An 18,006-nucleotide genomic window follows, 5' to 3' on the forward strand; every position below is an offset into this window, starting at 1 on the left:
GCAATACAGCCATAGTTGTTCTTTCTTCCTGGATCATACTCATTTGACTCAGAGAAGGTATAAACAACATACGAACAATCTGAAATTAACATATTCTTCAAGGAGAGCTACAAGTATATTTTAACTATCTATACTGTAAGATGTTTAACATGGTTAAACTTTGTAAAAGCTTTTCAGGGAGAAAAAAAAACCTCCAGTTTTTCATCAGAAAAGTGGAAGTGTTTTCTGTGGCAAAGATCACTGGAATTCTTCCCATTTACATAGGCATAGTCTTACTCTCAGTTAGATACATCACAGCTAGGAAGACCTGAATTTGGTTTTCCATGTGTGGACTTAGCATTAATGATTGTGATCCTGTATTCATATCTTTATTCCAATTTTAACAATAGTAACACAGTTTGGATCTTTTTAATATTTCAGTCTCAAATAACCAGTGTTAGAGCACCCCAGTGTTCCTCAAGATCACACAGCTGGGGTTTCCCTGGTGACACAGTGGTTAAGAATCCACCTGCCAGTGCAGAGGACACGGGTTCGAGCCCTGGTCTGGGAAGATCCCACATGGCGCAGAGCAACTAAGCCTATGCACCACAACTGCTGAGCCTGTGCTCTAGAGCCATGAGCCACAACTACTGAGCCCACGCGCCTTGAGCCTCTGCTCCACAACAAGAGAAGCCACTGCAATGAGAAGCCCACACACCACAACCAAGAGTAGACCCCACTCACCACAGCTAGAGAAAGCCTGCATGCAGCAGCGAAGACCAATGCAGCCAAAAATAAATAAGTAAATAAATTAATTTTTAAAAAAAGATCATACAGCTGTAAAGGTACTGTGGTACTGCTACATGCTTTTCACCCTTTATTCTTGTATTATACCCTGTTAACTATCCAACCTATGTATTCATTACAGCCACCTTTGTCTATAATCCACATAATCTCTTTTATGATGTACTAAATTCTCCAGCCAAAAGGCACAAAGAAGCAAATCACAGGCCCAACTTCTTTATTACCGAACAGTGCAGGAGCCACAGCCTACTTAGTTAAGATGAGCTCTCTTAAGTTAAGGATTGTCTCCTTAACTCTTGTTGCCTACTAAAATTATAACAAAGCCATCTCTGTAGAGGCTTACGTGTTTATTTGAAGAATATGGCCAAAAATCTTTATTTTCCCGGTGGTGCTGTGTTAAACATAAAATGTCTGACCTGTAGATCAAACTGCACGTTATTAAGAAACCAAAATTGTTACCGAGCTAATTAGATGACAGAATTAGGTAAGAGTTGTTACCTGTTGGTAAGATGTCAACCCTTTTCATTTTTTTTTTACCATTTTATCCTAGACACTACAGAGCTATTTAAAAAGATGTTAGTTTTAAACGAAAATATTACTAGAAATACATAACTAAACCCCTTGTGAAGATAATTCACTTGCCAGCATATAAATGTTACTAGAATACAAGCATTTGGACTCTTAGCTTAGAATTGAGAAGTTGTAATAATGTTTTTGATTCCCTATCTGATCAACCTTTCATTTCATGTGAGGCTCTGGGCTTTTAACTGTGCCACTTGCAGATATGATTATAAAAATACAATTTAAGGTAGGTGTGTGGACATTAGGTCTCATCTATGCCAATGAGTCATAACCTGAGTCTTCAAAATTAGTAATACAAAATGTAAATATTTCAGAAAACCTAACAAATTGTGTAATTTACTGAAATAAATTATCCGTGCTATCAGATTTCTTTCACGAGAATTAGCTCAGCATGGCAGTGCTTCATTTTCCTTTTAATCAGAAGTTCTGAATGGGAGTTGCATGGCTTTTTTTTAACAGGGAAAAATATTCATTATAACTCAAGAAAAGTTTGGGAGACAAAAATCTTTCAGAATAGGAATTCAGTGTTTTGGGGTGGAGTAGGTAATAAAAGGTTTCACTGTTGGTGAAATGGCTAGGAAATGTTTGGCCTAGTTTAATTCCTGAGTTTTCCAGAAATGGAAACTCAGACTCAGGGAAATTCAGTGACCTCGCCTAAGCTCTCATGCTTCCTAAGAGGCAGAGCTAAAACCCGAATCCCTGTCTCCTGACTCGTAGTCTATGCTCTTTTTCATCATATGGTATGACGCCACAGTGTCTGGAACCTGAGCAGCTTATCTCATGTTACAGAGTACTAATGAGTGGTAGGGAGAATTATTCTGCCCTACTGTAAGTGTTTGTGATAGAGATGCATAGAACAAGTAGCTTAACACATTTTCTTCTTTCAGAGTTTTGTGACTGTGTTTCCCAACCTGTCTGGTAAGGAACACTTGTTGGGGTGGCATATTGCCTTTACCAGTGAAGCATACTAAGTAAGCATTACTGAAACTTTTGTTTTGCTTTAAACTGACACTATCTCCCATCTCCTCCCCTGCTTATTATACCATCCTCATATATGTTTTCAAACTGAAGTATTACTTGGCTTTTGTTGAGAGTTGGTCACCAGAATTTAATGGTTAGAAATCATTCTCTTTTTTCTTTTCCTTTTTTTTTTTTTTTTTTCCCCCGGTACGCGGGCCTCTCACTGTTGCAGCCTCTCCCGTTGCGGAGCACAGACTCCGGACGCACAGGCTCAGCGGCCATGGCTCACGGGCCCAGCCGCTCCGCGGCATGTGGGATCTTCCCGGACCGGGGCACGAACCCGTGTCCCCTGCATCGGCAGGCGGACTCTCAAAACACTGCACCACCAGGGAAGCCCCCATTCTCTTTTTAAGATGGGTCTTTTCATAAATTTAGGATCTGCATGATTTCTTCCAGTGAGTATAGCTAAAATGAACTCTTCTTTGTTACTTGATCATTACAAATATGAGGCAGGATGATTTGGTAGATACTCAGTACTTAATTAGAGGTATGAAGTATTAAAAAATTACTACCACTAGCAAGAATTTTTACTGGAACAAAACATAGATTGGGTGCCAGAAATAACTTAATGTATAAGTTATTTAGAGTTTCCAGTTGCAGATTCTTGAAATGGCTCTGGGCTAAGTAAGATGCAGATGTTATTTCTGGTCTCTTTAAAAATAAATTTAAAATAGAGTAGAATATCATGGTACTGTTCCATTTCTCATAAATCGAAAGGATCTGGTACTTTCCAGCTCAGAAGAAAAAAATTACACAGGTCAAAGAAGAAATAAAAAACCGGGGAGCACTTTCCTTAAGGGAGAGCTAACTGGACCCAAGATCAAATTGTTTACCTTTATGGTTTAAAATAATAGCTTTGTTTGCTTCTAGTTTTTGTTTTGTTGTAACCTAATAAGTCAGTAGTGCAATGCCTTGTCCCAGTCTTGAAAGCTCATCAGAGTGCTGGTTTATTAAAGAATTTTAAAACCTGGATACTCTCCTCAACTTCTTTTTACCCGCAGACACACCATTAGTGCTGTGATTATAGAGCCATCTGCAGGAAAATTATCAAGTTGCAACATAGTTAATGAATCTCTTACCGTGTTATTTCAAGTGGTAAATGAGAAGTGACAAACTGCAATTCATGTGGGGAAAGAAATGGACAGCCAAGAGATGCAGGAATTACTAGGGAGGGGGACTCCCCACTTTAATTTTTCGAGGAAAACTGCTTTGTCATAGTGAGTTTATGATCAAGATAAACATGAAGTTTGCTTCATGTTTTATATATTCTCAGTAGTGGCAGTTCTATCTTGTTTGAAGGAGTATTTAATGATTGCCTTTTAGAAGCTTTGTATGATCTGTCAGTTCTGTTCATGTTGATGTCAGAGGGATACTATTTAGTTACCTCAGAAAGAGATTTATCTGCTTTTCTCCTCCAGGAGGTATGGCTGTTTTTACACATCCTCATTTTGGTCATATGGTTGTCAAAAGGGGAATTAAACAAGTGTTCTTTTGCCCTATAAATGCAGTTTATACAGCTGACTGTTTACATTGGCTATACAGATAGGTGTTTTCTATTTTGTTAAGCATTAAGCATTTCTAAAACACATGTTAGGCTTGAGATTTTTGTAAAGAGATGATAAGAAATCTGATGTTCTGTGTCTGAGACAGATGATGTGATTTGTGAACTTTAGCATGAATTTTACTGAGAAGTGGTGGTGGGGGGGTGGTTGCTCCTCATTTCCAATCAATATCCAAGTAAATTGTGTACCAGTTTTCAGACCAATCTGTAATATAACTCTGATTATTGGTTTGGCTAGGATTTAGGTACTCACAACTAAGGCATAATTGGAACCAGTTTTTCAAAATATCACCTGAGGAAAGATCAGAAAACCAGGTCTTTGATTTTTCATCTTTTCATACAGTGGAAAGACAGTATTTGGAAGCCTTTTTACTGATTGATTAGTTATCAGCAAGATAGATGAGAGTAATATTGTTGAGTTAGAAGATGCATTATATGATTTCAGATAAATAGCATTATTATGTTTAAATAATAGGTACTGATTGTTAGTGGATCGGTTTGAGAGGGATGCATTATTTCACTAGAGTTTTATATTCTTGCTTTATTTTTTGCAAAAGTAAATTTTCTAAATTGTGAGAAAAATAATATTTCTAAATATTAGAAAAAGACCAGAAGACCAACTTCCTGAACACTTAGGAGTGACTTTATTTACAAAGCAGCATATACTAGAAAAATTTGCAATATAATGTTCAGATATAATACCTGGAATTTTTTGGTGTCTTACTGCGCGTTTAGGAGACAGTATTCATTTACTAGTCATCTTTCTGCATGCTAAATAAGGAAGAGGAGACATTTTTGCTTTTGCTTTTGTATCTTCCTACTTGTAGATTCTCTTATTTATTATGCTCTTAAAACTATCCTCACCCCGCACCTCCCTTGCAACCAATAACATATTAGTTATTTACTGAGTTTCGTAAAGCAGGAATATATAGAGTTCATTTGTGGAATTATTCACATGTGAACTTTGTTTAGCTTTGTTTTTCACTCTGAAAGTCTTATTTTCCAGGAATTGATTCACTTAGAAATAATGTTGAAACTTTTCATGAGGAATCCTATGAGTGGGTTTTAGATTTACTTTTCCAGCCAGATCTTTTGGCCTTTTGGGACACTGGAATGTTGCCTGCTTATTTTAGAAAAAATGTACAATAATATTAACCACTAACTGGCCTTTATTAATTAATTAATTCAAGATGTGTAATTCAGTTAAATTGAAATTTTCTTTTAAAATTTTTTTAGAATTTTAAGTCACTCTTGAAACATTCATGTTTAAGATAGTTTAAAAAACAGATTTGAGAGTTATAGCAATCCAAATATCAGGGATAAAGAAGAGCTAATAAAATAAATTAAAATATTGCATGGGTAACCCCAGGAAATTTTGCATAGCTCTCCGAGGATGATCTGTTTCCCAGTCAACAGAAAAATAAGAAGGAAATAAGGGCCTGGAATTTAAACTGAAGTTGCCAGAAGGTCTCTACCTAGTAGGTTTTTTGGAAACATTTTTTCCTAAATCTTCTGGAAAGAAGTAAATTGCTTAGGCAAAACACATCATAGCTTTTTCTTATCTAGTTTAGGTCTGTGCTTGATGATTGTTGGAATGGCAATAAACATCACATCCTGAACTATTGAAGGCAGGGAAGTATATTTTAAAATCAGTGAAATGCAGTAATCCTCAAACTAGGAATAATCAGTTTGCTAATAAAAGATGTATGGCTCCAAGTCATATTTTTTCAGGGTTCTCTGACATTTTCATTAATCTTGTTGCCGGTGTGTACAGTAATGCCCATTTTGCTGTAAAAGTTGGTGAGTTTTTAGATTGTTGGACTAGGTAGCATGAATATTGAGTCAGATCACATAATCTTAGAATAACACATAAGTGATTACGTAGAATTGCGGGTGGAAACAATTCAGGATAAAAAGTGCATGACAGTTCAGAGCTCCTGTGCAGGCTGCACGTCTGTCTGAAATCAGGTTTAAAAAGTGGCCCTGTCTCCAGCTGACTCGTTTTGTCAGACTGAGTCATAGGATTAACCCTTGACATGTTCCTTCAAAAAAAAGAGGCAAAGATTAAACAACTGCATTGACTAGAGCAGCACTTGATCCATCTATATGCATTTTTTTCCTGTAATATGATTCTGCTTAAGAAAAAAAATTGTGCTGCAGCTGTTACATAGATTAAATTAGATTTTTTTAAAAAAATATTTTTGAGGAAGAGAAAAAGGACTTTATCATAGAAGATAATTTGTAACTGTTAAAAATATGTCTACATCAACCAGTTTTACTTTCTTTTGGGTAAGGCAGACTTCAAAAAGATGTTATTTTGGAGTAGCAAACTTGAAGGACATTACCATAGCATACGAGTAAAATACGGGACTATTTTATTTAAATTACCACCAGTTTTCTTGATGATTTGCTGTTTTTGAGGAATAAATTTAATGCCATATGTATGTAAATGCCCACCCACCCCCCACCTCTTCTCTCTTCCCTCACGTTTCTACATCCGCCCTCAGTATAGGCAGTAGTGTATACCAAGTGATTGTGTTGGGTACATGGTGGGGGGGGCTCCATCTTACATTTAAGCACATGTATGGATTTTGTATCTGTGTTTCTGAGAGGAGGAATGAAAAGTAGAAGCAAAAGCTTTTAATTAATTACTCAGCTCTGCTTAGAAACTATTATGTTTCAAAGTTCAGGTTTCAGGTTTAATAGCAAGTCTTATCCAGTTCCTTAATAAACTGCTTTAGAACAGTAAAAGAGTATTATGCTGTCTGGTTTTACTCTGAACTTTTTAAACTTGGATATTTGTTTATTACTTTCAGAATACCATATAGTTGCCTCTAAAATAAAGAACTGTTAATGAAATACTCAAATTTTCATTGTGCTTTAATAGCCAAGATTGCATAGTTGGATTTACATTATGCTGTTTGTTTTAACAAACATCATAGTACTCTCTCTTTTCTGGCAAGCCCCAAAGAAACAAGCCTAACTACTGTAGGTGGATTTTTTAAAATCAATATATAAAAGTTTTCTCAGGTTGAAGCTGAGCCTCCTACTGATTGTAGGAAGAAAATGTTGAAGTGCTTTGTGGCTGCCCTTCTCCCCCAGTCCCCTAAATTTCTATTTTAAAAGTAAGTTTTTGGGTTTTTTTTTATTCATTAAGGAAAAAAGGAAACTTTATTTTGGATGGTTGATTTTCCTTTTTTTTTTTTTTAAGCTGTTCTGTCAGAGAGAGACTATGTCTATAAAAGACTAAAATTTACTTGAATGGTTTTAAGGCATGGCATTGTTAATTGTAAGTCAACGCTTTTTACACAGTTCTCTAAGGATTGAAATGGGTCTTTGTGGTCTCTCAGGAGGGAGGAAGTTACAAGCCACTCTGCAGACTGGCATTTTAATGGTCTGCTGTACAGTGATGTTCTTTTGCAGCTGCTGCTTAGCCTTTTCTATATCTGGAGAATGTGGGGAGGTTTTATTGTTATTCCAACACCATAAGCTTTTAAAACATTATGAACTTAGCTGGCCTTATTGTCTTATTTGATTTTATTGTTATATTTTAATCAATACTTTTCATAAAAATGGTGGGTTTGGGGGTCCCTTATAGAATATTCCTAGAATATTCCCTTAGAGCAGTTCTGCTTCATGAAAGGTGCCTTTAAAAAAGTGATGTGTCCCTTTTTTGCAGCTTGTGAGCTGTCCTCTGATTAACAGTTTTGTGAGAACCTGCAAGGCACAGGGAGAAGAGATAGTACAAAGAGGTTTTCATGGGGGGAAATGAGAGGAAAGAAAAGTTGCTATTCTGTTTTTCTGGGTTAGAATCCACACCAAAAGACAAATTGAAATTTTTTAAAATAATGAAATATGTTTGTGTGTGAGAAACAAAGTATTGGCAAAACAACGTCTAAGACCTTTTGACTTCTAAGTATAATGAATTTTTTAAATCTATGAGATGTTTATTCCCACACTGATTAGTTTTCCTTTTTGAGAAATTTGAACATTAACATAAAAATATGAATATATTAAGTGTTAGTTAAGAACTATAATGCACTTGGAGGAAAGACTTCCAAGAAATCTTTTTTAGTTTATTAGCTACAGTGCACATTTTGTCTATACATACCAGCCTTTCATATTTTTATGTAAGGGAAAACAAAACCTTGTTTGTTTTTTCTTTTTAATTATCGAATTGCTTAGTACATATTCTAGGAAAGTGCAGTCCATTATAAACTTTTAATTGGTGTTATGAGTGAGGAATTTAAGGAGCTTTATAATTGAAAACCTATATTAAATACTATGTTTTAAAAACATCATTTATTTTCAAGATAATTTTTTGAATTGTTGGAATGAGCTTTTTCATGAAATGTGTTCCTTTCAAATTTCTTTCCATACCGTTTTTATAACATAAAAAATCATGGTTTGTTCTAGCTAGTTTAGAGGTACTTACATGACAGGTCCGCTTTCTCCAGGAAGTGACTTTGTACAAGGCTTAACTGTTTAGATCCTTCTTGTTACACATGATTCAGTGTTTCCAATTCCTGATTGCTTGATCATGTGTTTATCATCGTTAGAAGCAACTGTAGGCCATGCCAGATGGTAATGTTGCTAGAGGTGTAGCAAGCTAGGTTTCCCTGCTACAAGTGCTCTAATTTAAACTAAAAATAGGTTAGCAGATCTGTCAGTTTGTCTTTCTTTGTAAGAGACATATATACTATATATATGACAATATTAATAATTCCTTGGGCTATTTATCTCCAAGACACTGTATCACTTTTTATTATTTAGCACTTGTGACTTGTATTTTTTTAAAATTCCAGAATTTGTCTTATTGGTATCCTCCACCAGTGTGAGGACTTGATAGAGATTGAAAGAGGTTACTTACAGCACAAACCCTCCCTCTCTGCTCCGTGAGTTGGTTCAGTCCTATTTTGCATAAGTTCCTTTTGAGTAGATCATGTGTGGATGCATAGTGCTGAAGACTTAACTCTGTTTGGCTGTGTGGATGTATGTCTTGGAGAGAAGCTGAGTGCATTAGCTGCAAACAGTAACATTTTCAAAATCAACATGTATTGTGCTTATCCTGTCCCTGGAATGGGCAGCAATTCTTTGATGTATTACTACAATGGAAAAACGGTAAGTCTTTTTCTTTGTTCAGATAGCTTCTAACTGGTTTAAGGGAAAGGAGGGTAGATTAATTACTTTTTACTAAAACCTGTGAGGTTTTGTTTTATCATATTCTGTAATACGTTAAGATTGTATGTTTCTTTGTAAGTATGGTTAGCAAAGTTGTCTTTGACACGGTTACTCAATAGTTTTTGGCTTTTATTTTTAAAATAATATAGAAAATAAACTTGAATTTGTGGGATATTTTTTTAATGCCTGATGTCTTTACTAGTAATGAGCTTGAAAGTACATTAGTTTTAATGTTTTCTTATATTGTAAACATATAATCTACATGTAAAATACATATATAACAGAGAGAGAGAAAGAGGGAAGATTACTTGATGCTTTGTAGATAGAAGGGAAAGATGAAAGTCATCTTAGATATTCATAAAAATAACAAGTATGAAGCTCTGGGAATGATTAGGGAAGCAGTCAGCTAGTGAGGGCCGTATTTCCTGTTTGGAGTTTCAGGTCCGGAGCCTGACTTTACTCAGATACCATCTGTTTCCAATCAAACTAGAATTTTGACCCTGTACAGATTCATAAAATAAATCACTATTTTTCAAAGAGTGCATTTATACATTTTCCAAAGAATGTATTTCTGGTCGATTTATAGCACATGGTTAGATGTTTTAAAATAATACCTTTCTGTGTTGCTAAGTAAAACTTCTCTGTTTTTTAAATTAATTACTCTGTATTAATTACTTAGTATGTTTCTACAAAAATATCTTTAAGTCAGAGGATTTTGTGTATTCTAAAAAGAAGGTGAACTTCTGGAATATTCAATAGGACTTATCTTTATAAGATAGTTGATAAACATAAAAATGTTATACTAGTGAATAGCAATCTTGGGTTTATGTCAGGAATACAGTATTTTCCTCCTCAATTTTTCCAAAACAATGTATTAGCTCAGGTGTTTTATTAAATACATAAATGACTTGAGCAATTTTTTTTGGTCAGGAGTAGAGGCATTTTTAATGTTAATGTTTGAAGTTATAAAAAAAATGAATCACATTTTCCTAAAATAGGTATACAGTCAGTTATGTTGGTCCCTTCCCTTTTTATCACTTGAAAATGTTTTAAAGTAGCATATGACTTTAACCAGTGTACGTGAGAACTAATGAAAGCACTTTTTCATTCTCTGACTGCTTTGGTAAGGCCTCTTTGGACTTCGTTAGCATTTGGTTCTTAACTTTTCAGTAAGCTTTCTTACTAGATGACAATCAAGCCAAAATATCCTTAAACTCATTAAAAAGTATGTGTTCACACTAGCCATATAAACAGAGCTTTGGAGAATGTGAGAGGTAGGTTTAGATGGGTGGTATAAGTGAAATAACTTGATCTCTATGTAATTTCCTTGGCAACTGTCTTTCAAATGTGAAAATTTTTTCTTTTATGTCCTATTCTAAGTGAAATAGTCTGTTTGAAAATGGTGTGTGTGCAAGTTTAGTAAAATTAATCATACAGGACCCCTGAAGCAGAGAGACTATAACTCAGATTGAGTTTAGATTTTATTCTTTCAAGAGCACAGATCACTCTATTACAGCATTTCTCTTTGTTCTACATTTAGGGGTGGAGGGGTGGGGAACAGCTTTGATCGTATTAAGTATTTCCAGGCTTACGGTAGATGACATGGCTGGTATGTTAGAAAAGTGTAGCCTGAAAGTTGATAGCCTGTGCTTGATATAGGTCAAAGGTGACTTTTATGTTCTTGAAAAATGCGTAAAGGATGATATATTTTCTTAGTCCTCTGTATCATAAGCCCTTAGTCTTATATGTGTTTTACTTTTACCACATCTAGTTTATTATTGTTCTAACTCTTCAATAAGAAAATCGTATAGTATGTAATTATATTATCCAAAGACTATGGTAAATACTTCATCTTTGTATATATTGGGAAATGTCTGCCCATCAATGCTTTATAGTAAAAAGTAGCACTTTAACGTTGCCAGAGTCTAAGTGAAATGTATTTCCTCACTTGAGTTATAGAATTTTTGTATAATTCTCATAATGAACCGGTTAAATTTAAGCTCACTCTTTAACTCCATTTTATCAATTTATCTTAAGATGATAGGACAGATTTATATTTTGAATATTAATATTTTGATTTCATTTTTAAGATCCTTTTACGGGTATTATGAAAGAGTGAGAAATCCTGAGTGATACTGGCCTTAAAGAAAATGCTTTCCTTTTTTTTTTTCCGGTTTTTATTTTTAAATTTTCAAGTTGATTTCCATATATTTAAGGATGCTTGGGGTAATTTAATAAATAGACTGAACAGACTCTAGGAAAAAAGAGATTAATAAGAGAAGAGCCTTTTCATATTTTGTTATTTAAGATTATGTGGCCGTATTGTACTGTTGGAAATATAAGAGGCTTGGGCATCTATGTGCAGAAAAGAAAAGGCAAAAAGGCAAAAATGTTAACCCTGTTTTCCCCACTATCAGAAAAGAGAAGGGGTTAATGCTTTATATCACATGTAGCTTTTGTGTAGCTGTATTATGTGCCATGTTATAAGATATTAATATGTGTTTATGATAAATAGGGGACTTAAAATCACTTTGAATATTATCTATTTTTTTGAACTTTGAAAAATAGCAAGGAATAATGGATTTCTGAGATTCCTTACTTATAAAGAACTTGGCCTGCACTCAGTTTTCTCATTGATATGACTCAATTGTGTCCTTTATGCCGAAAGGTAGAAAGTCTTAGAGGTAAAGGAAGGAAAGTTTTGGGAGGAGAGGATTCCTGTTCTCTTCACCTATCTCATCAGCCTCCATTTTCTAGGCCTTGAACTGAAGATGCTATAAAGTGTTCCAGGTATAAAAATTGCAGCAAGTACAGGCATGATGCTCTTTTCATTATTTCAGAGGATTATTTTATTATTAGAGACAACACAGAAATCCAAGTTTTAAAACTCAAGCTTAGAAACACATTTTGAATATTCACCTTCTTTGTATGGAATCTGGGAAAGAAGAGACAGGAACTAACATGATCATAAGGGCTACTCTGTGTCAGGAACTACGCTGGGGACTTTATGTTTACCTCATTTAATTCTCATAACCACTCTGTCATTTAGCTGTTACTAGCCTCCTTTTATAAGTAAGGAAAAATTGGTGCTGGGAAGTTAGGTAACTTGTTTAAGCCCCACCCTGCTAGTTAAATATTGAGGCCAGAACTGAACCCAGGTCTGTCTCCTAAGAGCAGGTTTTCTCTTTTCTATCATCCAAGGACAAGTAAACTAGTCTCCATAGCAGAGGGCCAGATTTCACTTATCCTTACTACTGGTTGTATCAAAGTACTCCGTTGGAAAGAAAATGTCACTGAGAAAAACACTAGGCCATTCTTACAAATAAATATGTTTTGCATGTATGATCAGACTTACAATTTTATGAATACTAATTGATATGGTCAGTCAAGCAGCTTTTTACTAGTTTCTATTTAAGATGAAGAACTTAAAACTATCCTAGATATGTTTTTAAATGCAGGAAATTAGAAGGCCTCTTCTAATAGAACCCGTAGTAGTGAAAATTGGTATAGCCATGGTTTTGGCACCTGCCTCCCCACATAATTTGTATTATCATAAGAATTAGAGCAGCAAGTAGCTAAAATTGCGTTGTAAATACTTCTAAGATTTATTTTTCAGATAAACATTTTCAGTTAATAAAAGCACAGAAACCAATATGAGAGTATATAGAGCTACATTTCTGTTCCGTTGGGGATTTACTGCTAATTAACATGAGAGAGGAAAGTATATAATTAATTAACTCGAATTTCCAGGCTGGCTATGGGCCCAGTAGGGTTAAATCTAACATTTGTATGATGAGGAAAACATGAAGTCATTTAAGCATTCTCTGAAGTCAGAATGCTAAAGACGTTGGATGACAAGGAGTTTAGCTTAAATCTGCTTTGATTTTTTTTCCCTTTATCAAAAATGTATGAGACGATATTCTAGATATGAATCCAAGAAGGTCTTTTTTTCTTGATTCAAGTGAACACAAATACCAGGAAGTTAAGCCTCTGCCAGGAGAATATGTTGTCACGGGTCAGGTTTATTAATCTTTTAGAAGGAAATTTATGTTCCTTTCCACTAGCTCATGAACATATTGAAGAAAGGGATCAGGTGCTGTATTGTTGGGTCTAAATATTTTTAAAATGTAGATAGCGAAGAAGTGACACTCATTGATTTGTTCAGTACATTATCCTAGCATACAAGTTTCAAACCCAGTCCCTTAAAAATTCCATGGTTTATCTCTCAGGAAAAAAATTTGTGCTTATTATAAAAATGATACTGGTTACAATAAAGAACTGATAAAATACGCCCAGTGATGTTAAGATTAATTAAAATGTGTTTGACTTACCTAAGAAGAAATTCTCACACATGAAAATCACTATTACTCAACTATACTTTTTAGACAGCAGCAGTAGTAATTGATTTTAAGCTGCTTTGTACTGAAAGCTAGAATTCTTTTTCTTATCGTTGTTAGAAAGGAAATTTTACATTAATTCACCCCAAATCGCTCTCCGGAAATTCTTGGGAAAAGATATTGGTCCTTTTATTTATGAGTGTTGAAAATATGAACATATATTTATGCCTTTTACAGAAATTTCAGTTGTGTTTTTATCAGGCTAACTAATTAGATGAAAAGAATCTTTCATGGATAGCTTGTGTGTCCCTTAGTTAGTCCTACTTCAGACATTTTGCTTTATGATGCCTTTTGGTTTCAGTTCTTACAGTATTTAGTACTGGAGCTATATAAATATTCCTCCCCCCCCATAGGCTTGGAATTACCATAAAAACTTGAGTAGTAGGTTGGACTTTACGGCAAAATTTACTACATTTATGTAATATTAAAATACTGAAAACATTGAGATATTTATCAAATCTGTCATTTGTTTAAATATTCTTGGATATTAGGAGATTCTTAAATTAGACTGCTATTTCATGTACTTAAATTTTTAAATGTCTTTTTCTTTTGGGTTGTGCTGGTTTTAATTTTGATTAAAGAAAGAACCAGGAAAGTGGGAAGCCCTGAATTTCAGAAACTTTAAGATTTTGACATTTATGTTAAAGATATGCTTTTTCTCTAAGTTTATGCATAAGGTCAGTATGTATAGAAAACAGTGGATCCAAAATGATCAGAAAAATCAATAGGGAATAGTTTTTAGGAAATTTCTTTAACTTTTAGTTAAATTTAAATTTAAATTTAGTTAAATTTCTTAATCTAAAATTTCTTTAACTCTTACTTACTTAGCACTCTTATCTCAATGAGTCCAATTATTTAAAGCAGAAATTTTACTTACTCTTTTTTAAGCAGCCTCTTTTTAGTAAATTCAGGTCCCACAAAATGCAGCGGTAGAAGGAAACTGTTTATGTATATTATTGTGTATGAAACTTGCATAGGTTGACCAGCAGTAACTAAAAAATTCTTATAATAATTACCTAGTTTTTCTTTCTTAGTTTTTGAGTGTTGACCCTTAAATGTACCTACTTTTAAAATCAGTGGCCCAGAGGTTTAATTAGATTTTAAAGCTAGAATTTGAGTTGGGTTGGGGTTTTCTTTTTTTCCAGTGACCTGAACTGTTTTGTTTGTTTGTTAGTTGTCAGGTTTTAGATACTCAGCTAGATCTTGAAAAATTTTTATTGCTTAATACAAAATATAGTTACATAAAATGAGATAAATTAAGTGTATGCTCCTGAATATAGTATCACATTTTTATTTTAAAATTATGATGGTAGGGTAAATTAGCCAAATGATTTTGTTTTGCTTTATTATTTTGGTAAGTTGATAAAGATTATGCTGGAGATGATTTATGCTATTAGCATAAACTTTTCACACATTGGAGGTTTAATGTTAGCATTAAAGTGTTTAATGGTATTTAACATATTGGAACTTAAAGAGAACTGCTAGTCAAACCATCTTGACAAAAGCGCTAATAGAAGCCTAAACATAATGAAATATCGGTAATAATTTCTGTGTTAGAGCATGTTCAGGAAAATTTATAAGCTTCTCCGTCTTTCTTCTTTCCAAATTAGATAAAGGTGTTCCCAAAATGTTTAAGAGTTTTGGTTTTCGTTTCATAGCCTTTGGAGTTTATGAGACTCCTAGAATATTTCTTTCAAAATAATTTATCTAATTTTAAACTCGTGGGTAAGGAAGAGTGATTTCATCCTGTATTGTTCAATATGTGATTTCATCCTGTATTGTTCAATATAGTAACCTGTAGCCACAAATGACTATTTAAATTAATTAAATTAAAATTAAAAATTCAGTTTCTCACTTGTACTGTCCACATCTCAAGTGTTCAGTAGTCACATGTATCTCCTGTATTGTACAGACAAAGGTACATTACTGTCTTTTCAGATACAGAACATTTCCATTATTACAGAAACCTATTGGACAGTGCCCGTCTAAAGCATTCCTCTCATTTTCTGTGGAAGTGTATCTTAATTAAGATATCTAGCGAGCTATTGTCACATACTAAAGAAATTTCCCAATTCATTTCCTCATCATTTAGAACATTTAAAGATATCGGGTACCACACAGGCTTTGGATCTATTTTTAAAAGCATAGGGAATGGCATCATCTTTTAATTCATCACTGGATGTGATAAGATAAAAAGAAAAAAATATCTTTTTAGCAGAAGCTTCTACTTTTTTTCATCTTTGCTGAACAACTGTCAGAAAATCATGCCTTTCTGCCTTGCAGAGATGTTTCCAATATTAATTACAGGAAGGATGCACTGAAATCAAGAGCACAGTGCACACCTCCAGCCTCTAAAGCTAAACAGAGTGGACTGCCCTGAATTGGGGTGATCCATATGACTAAACTGAATCACCCAAGCAGGAAAAAAAGGAATGTTTTTGCTAACTTGACTCCAATTGGTTTTATGAGCTAAAACATTCCAAGGATAATTGTGTAATCACTGTATAGAGTAATGTAAATATTCATCCCTGAAGTACTCTGTCACTCTTAAAAAGTAAGTTTGGGTTGATGGGATGAGGACAGTAGAGATATTACTGTGAATTTATTCTTTTCAAACATACTTAACAATGAAAGGAGAGGTATCTGTTAGATTTTCAGTTATATTCGTTTAAGTTGAGGTAAATGTTATGGTTCTGTTCACCCAACACTCAAAATTTCTCTCTTTTCCATTCCTGGAGGAGAAAAATTAAGTACTTGAGAAAGAAGGACATTCCCACATGATACCTACTTTGAACCTGACATTCTGAAATGGAGGCTAGAATTCTAAAGAAAATTTCTAATTACCACATTTCAATAGAACATCTTAAATTACTTAATTGTACTTTTTCTGTTTCTTTTTAAAATAGTGTGACTCCTGGTAGATTTTAATCACCTTAAGCACACATATTCCTTTCTCTTAATTTTGTTTGTTATGATACAAAATCATATTTAAGATTTAAATGTGTGATTAGATCATTAACTAGGAAAAAACTGGCATCTATGTGCAGGTGATCAGATGACATAAGCAGTCTGGTTTTAATTTGTGGCCAGTACTGATTGTAACTAAAAGAGACTTGCTCTTTTTGTGGAATTGGCTGACTATTTTCCTACATCTGGAGTTAATAAAGTCTTTGAGACCACATCAGTTGTGCTTTGCCGCAAGAACTCTTTGATCTGAAAAATCGCAACTGGCACAACTGCTGCTTCATAACATTGCATCTATGTTTTTGCAAGCTATGGTTAAGATACCAAAAGTAAAGTTTTTTGTCGTGTGTTAGAAATGCTGTTAGATGGGCCTCTTTGAGAACCATGGTTTTCAAAACATTTTTATCATGATAAAAACTTTGAACTTATGTTAGTAAATAAATGATAAACTTATAGTAATTTAGAGTTTTTGCCATTTTCATTTATAAGATCTATTCTTTAAAAGTCCATTTATCTTTTTCAAAGTCTATTTATAGAGACTAACATTAAAAACAACTTTGCCCTAAAATGAGCCCTGTGTTCTCAATACAGCTTCAAAATTTTTACATACGAGTAGGCAAGCAGGCAAGCCTCTTCTTCATGTGTTTTATCTTGGTTTTCTTGCTTTCCATGATAGTCATCAATTAACCATTATCTGATCAGCATATTCTCCTTTATTTACAGCGATTTGTAAATCAGTAAAGTCAGCAAAAGTTCTTTTGTAAATCAGCAGAAGTTCTTTGCTTTTATAATTGCATACATTTAAAAATTTTTAAAGTGTAAGTTTATCTTGTATGGAATATAGTGAATTGAATAGAAATAAGGATAAAGAAATATATATTGGGAGATTATATATAAATTTTAACTGACAAATTATGTAGATTTTTTGTGTGAAATGACACATCAAAACTGGAGTTTTTCATAAGTATCATTGGGAGGTTTACATACTGTTTCAATCTAAAAGCTAGATAGAATTAGAGAACTTTATATTGTATACTTTCAGATCAGTGATGGTATACACTGATAAATAAGCATTTGTGACAAAAACATGTTCTAATGCTGTCTTCTAAATTTTATTCTCATTTGTATTTTCTTTCTACATCTCGTTTTTGTTGTTTGTGGTTTCAGCATAGTTTGGGAAAAATCTGTATATTATAAAGGGGACAGAGGACATCTAGCTAAAGCTAAATTTTGATGCTGAAACTTGATTAAAAGAAAAAAGTACAAAATTCCTTTCCTGAAAACTTTTCCTGCCTATCAGCCTATCTAATACATTGCAAACACATTTGTGTATATCCAGTTCTTTCATTCTAACTCTGTCTTTATGTCATAGCACCGAACTAGAAAAATATGTTTAATATGTATAATGCATAATCTCCTATCTAGGATCCTTCTGGGTAATTCTTAGGAATATATCTTGTCCCAAACTTTTCAGGTACCACAAGTGTGTGTTTTCTGCTCTGGGATATAAGAAGTAGG

At 33.8% G+C, this 18,006-nt stretch overlaps 1 protein-coding gene across 19 annotated transcripts in view; it reads left to right on the forward strand.

Moving 5' to 3' along the window:
• Positions 1 to 18,006, forward strand: part of TCF12 (transcription factor 12) — a 382,195-nt gene that overhangs the window by 314,037 nt on the left and 50,152 nt on the right. The window contains exon 1 of one of the 19 annotated variants that reach the window (XM_073801061.1): positions 2,318 to 2,336. The exons of 15 other annotated variants lie outside the window; for them this stretch is intronic. Coding sequence is in view for 3 of the 4 variants with exons in the window: in XM_033851730.2 (XP_033707621.1) it covers positions 8,897 to 9,067 (171 nt within the window). In the remaining variant the exon portion in view is untranslated. Of the gene's footprint in view, positions 1 to 2,317; positions 2,337 to 8,606; positions 9,068 to 18,006 lie in introns of those variants that run through there. 3 more of the 19 variants (XM_033851730.2, XM_033851733.2, XM_004325946.4) reach the window with 3 other exon arrangements.

Source organism: Tursiops truncatus, chromosome 2 (genome assembly GCF_011762595.2).
Source record: "Tursiops truncatus isolate mTurTru1 chromosome 2, mTurTru1.mat.Y, whole genome shotgun sequence".
In the NCBI taxonomy this organism is placed as follows: domain Eukaryota; kingdom Metazoa; phylum Chordata; class Mammalia; order Artiodactyla; family Delphinidae; genus Tursiops; species Tursiops truncatus.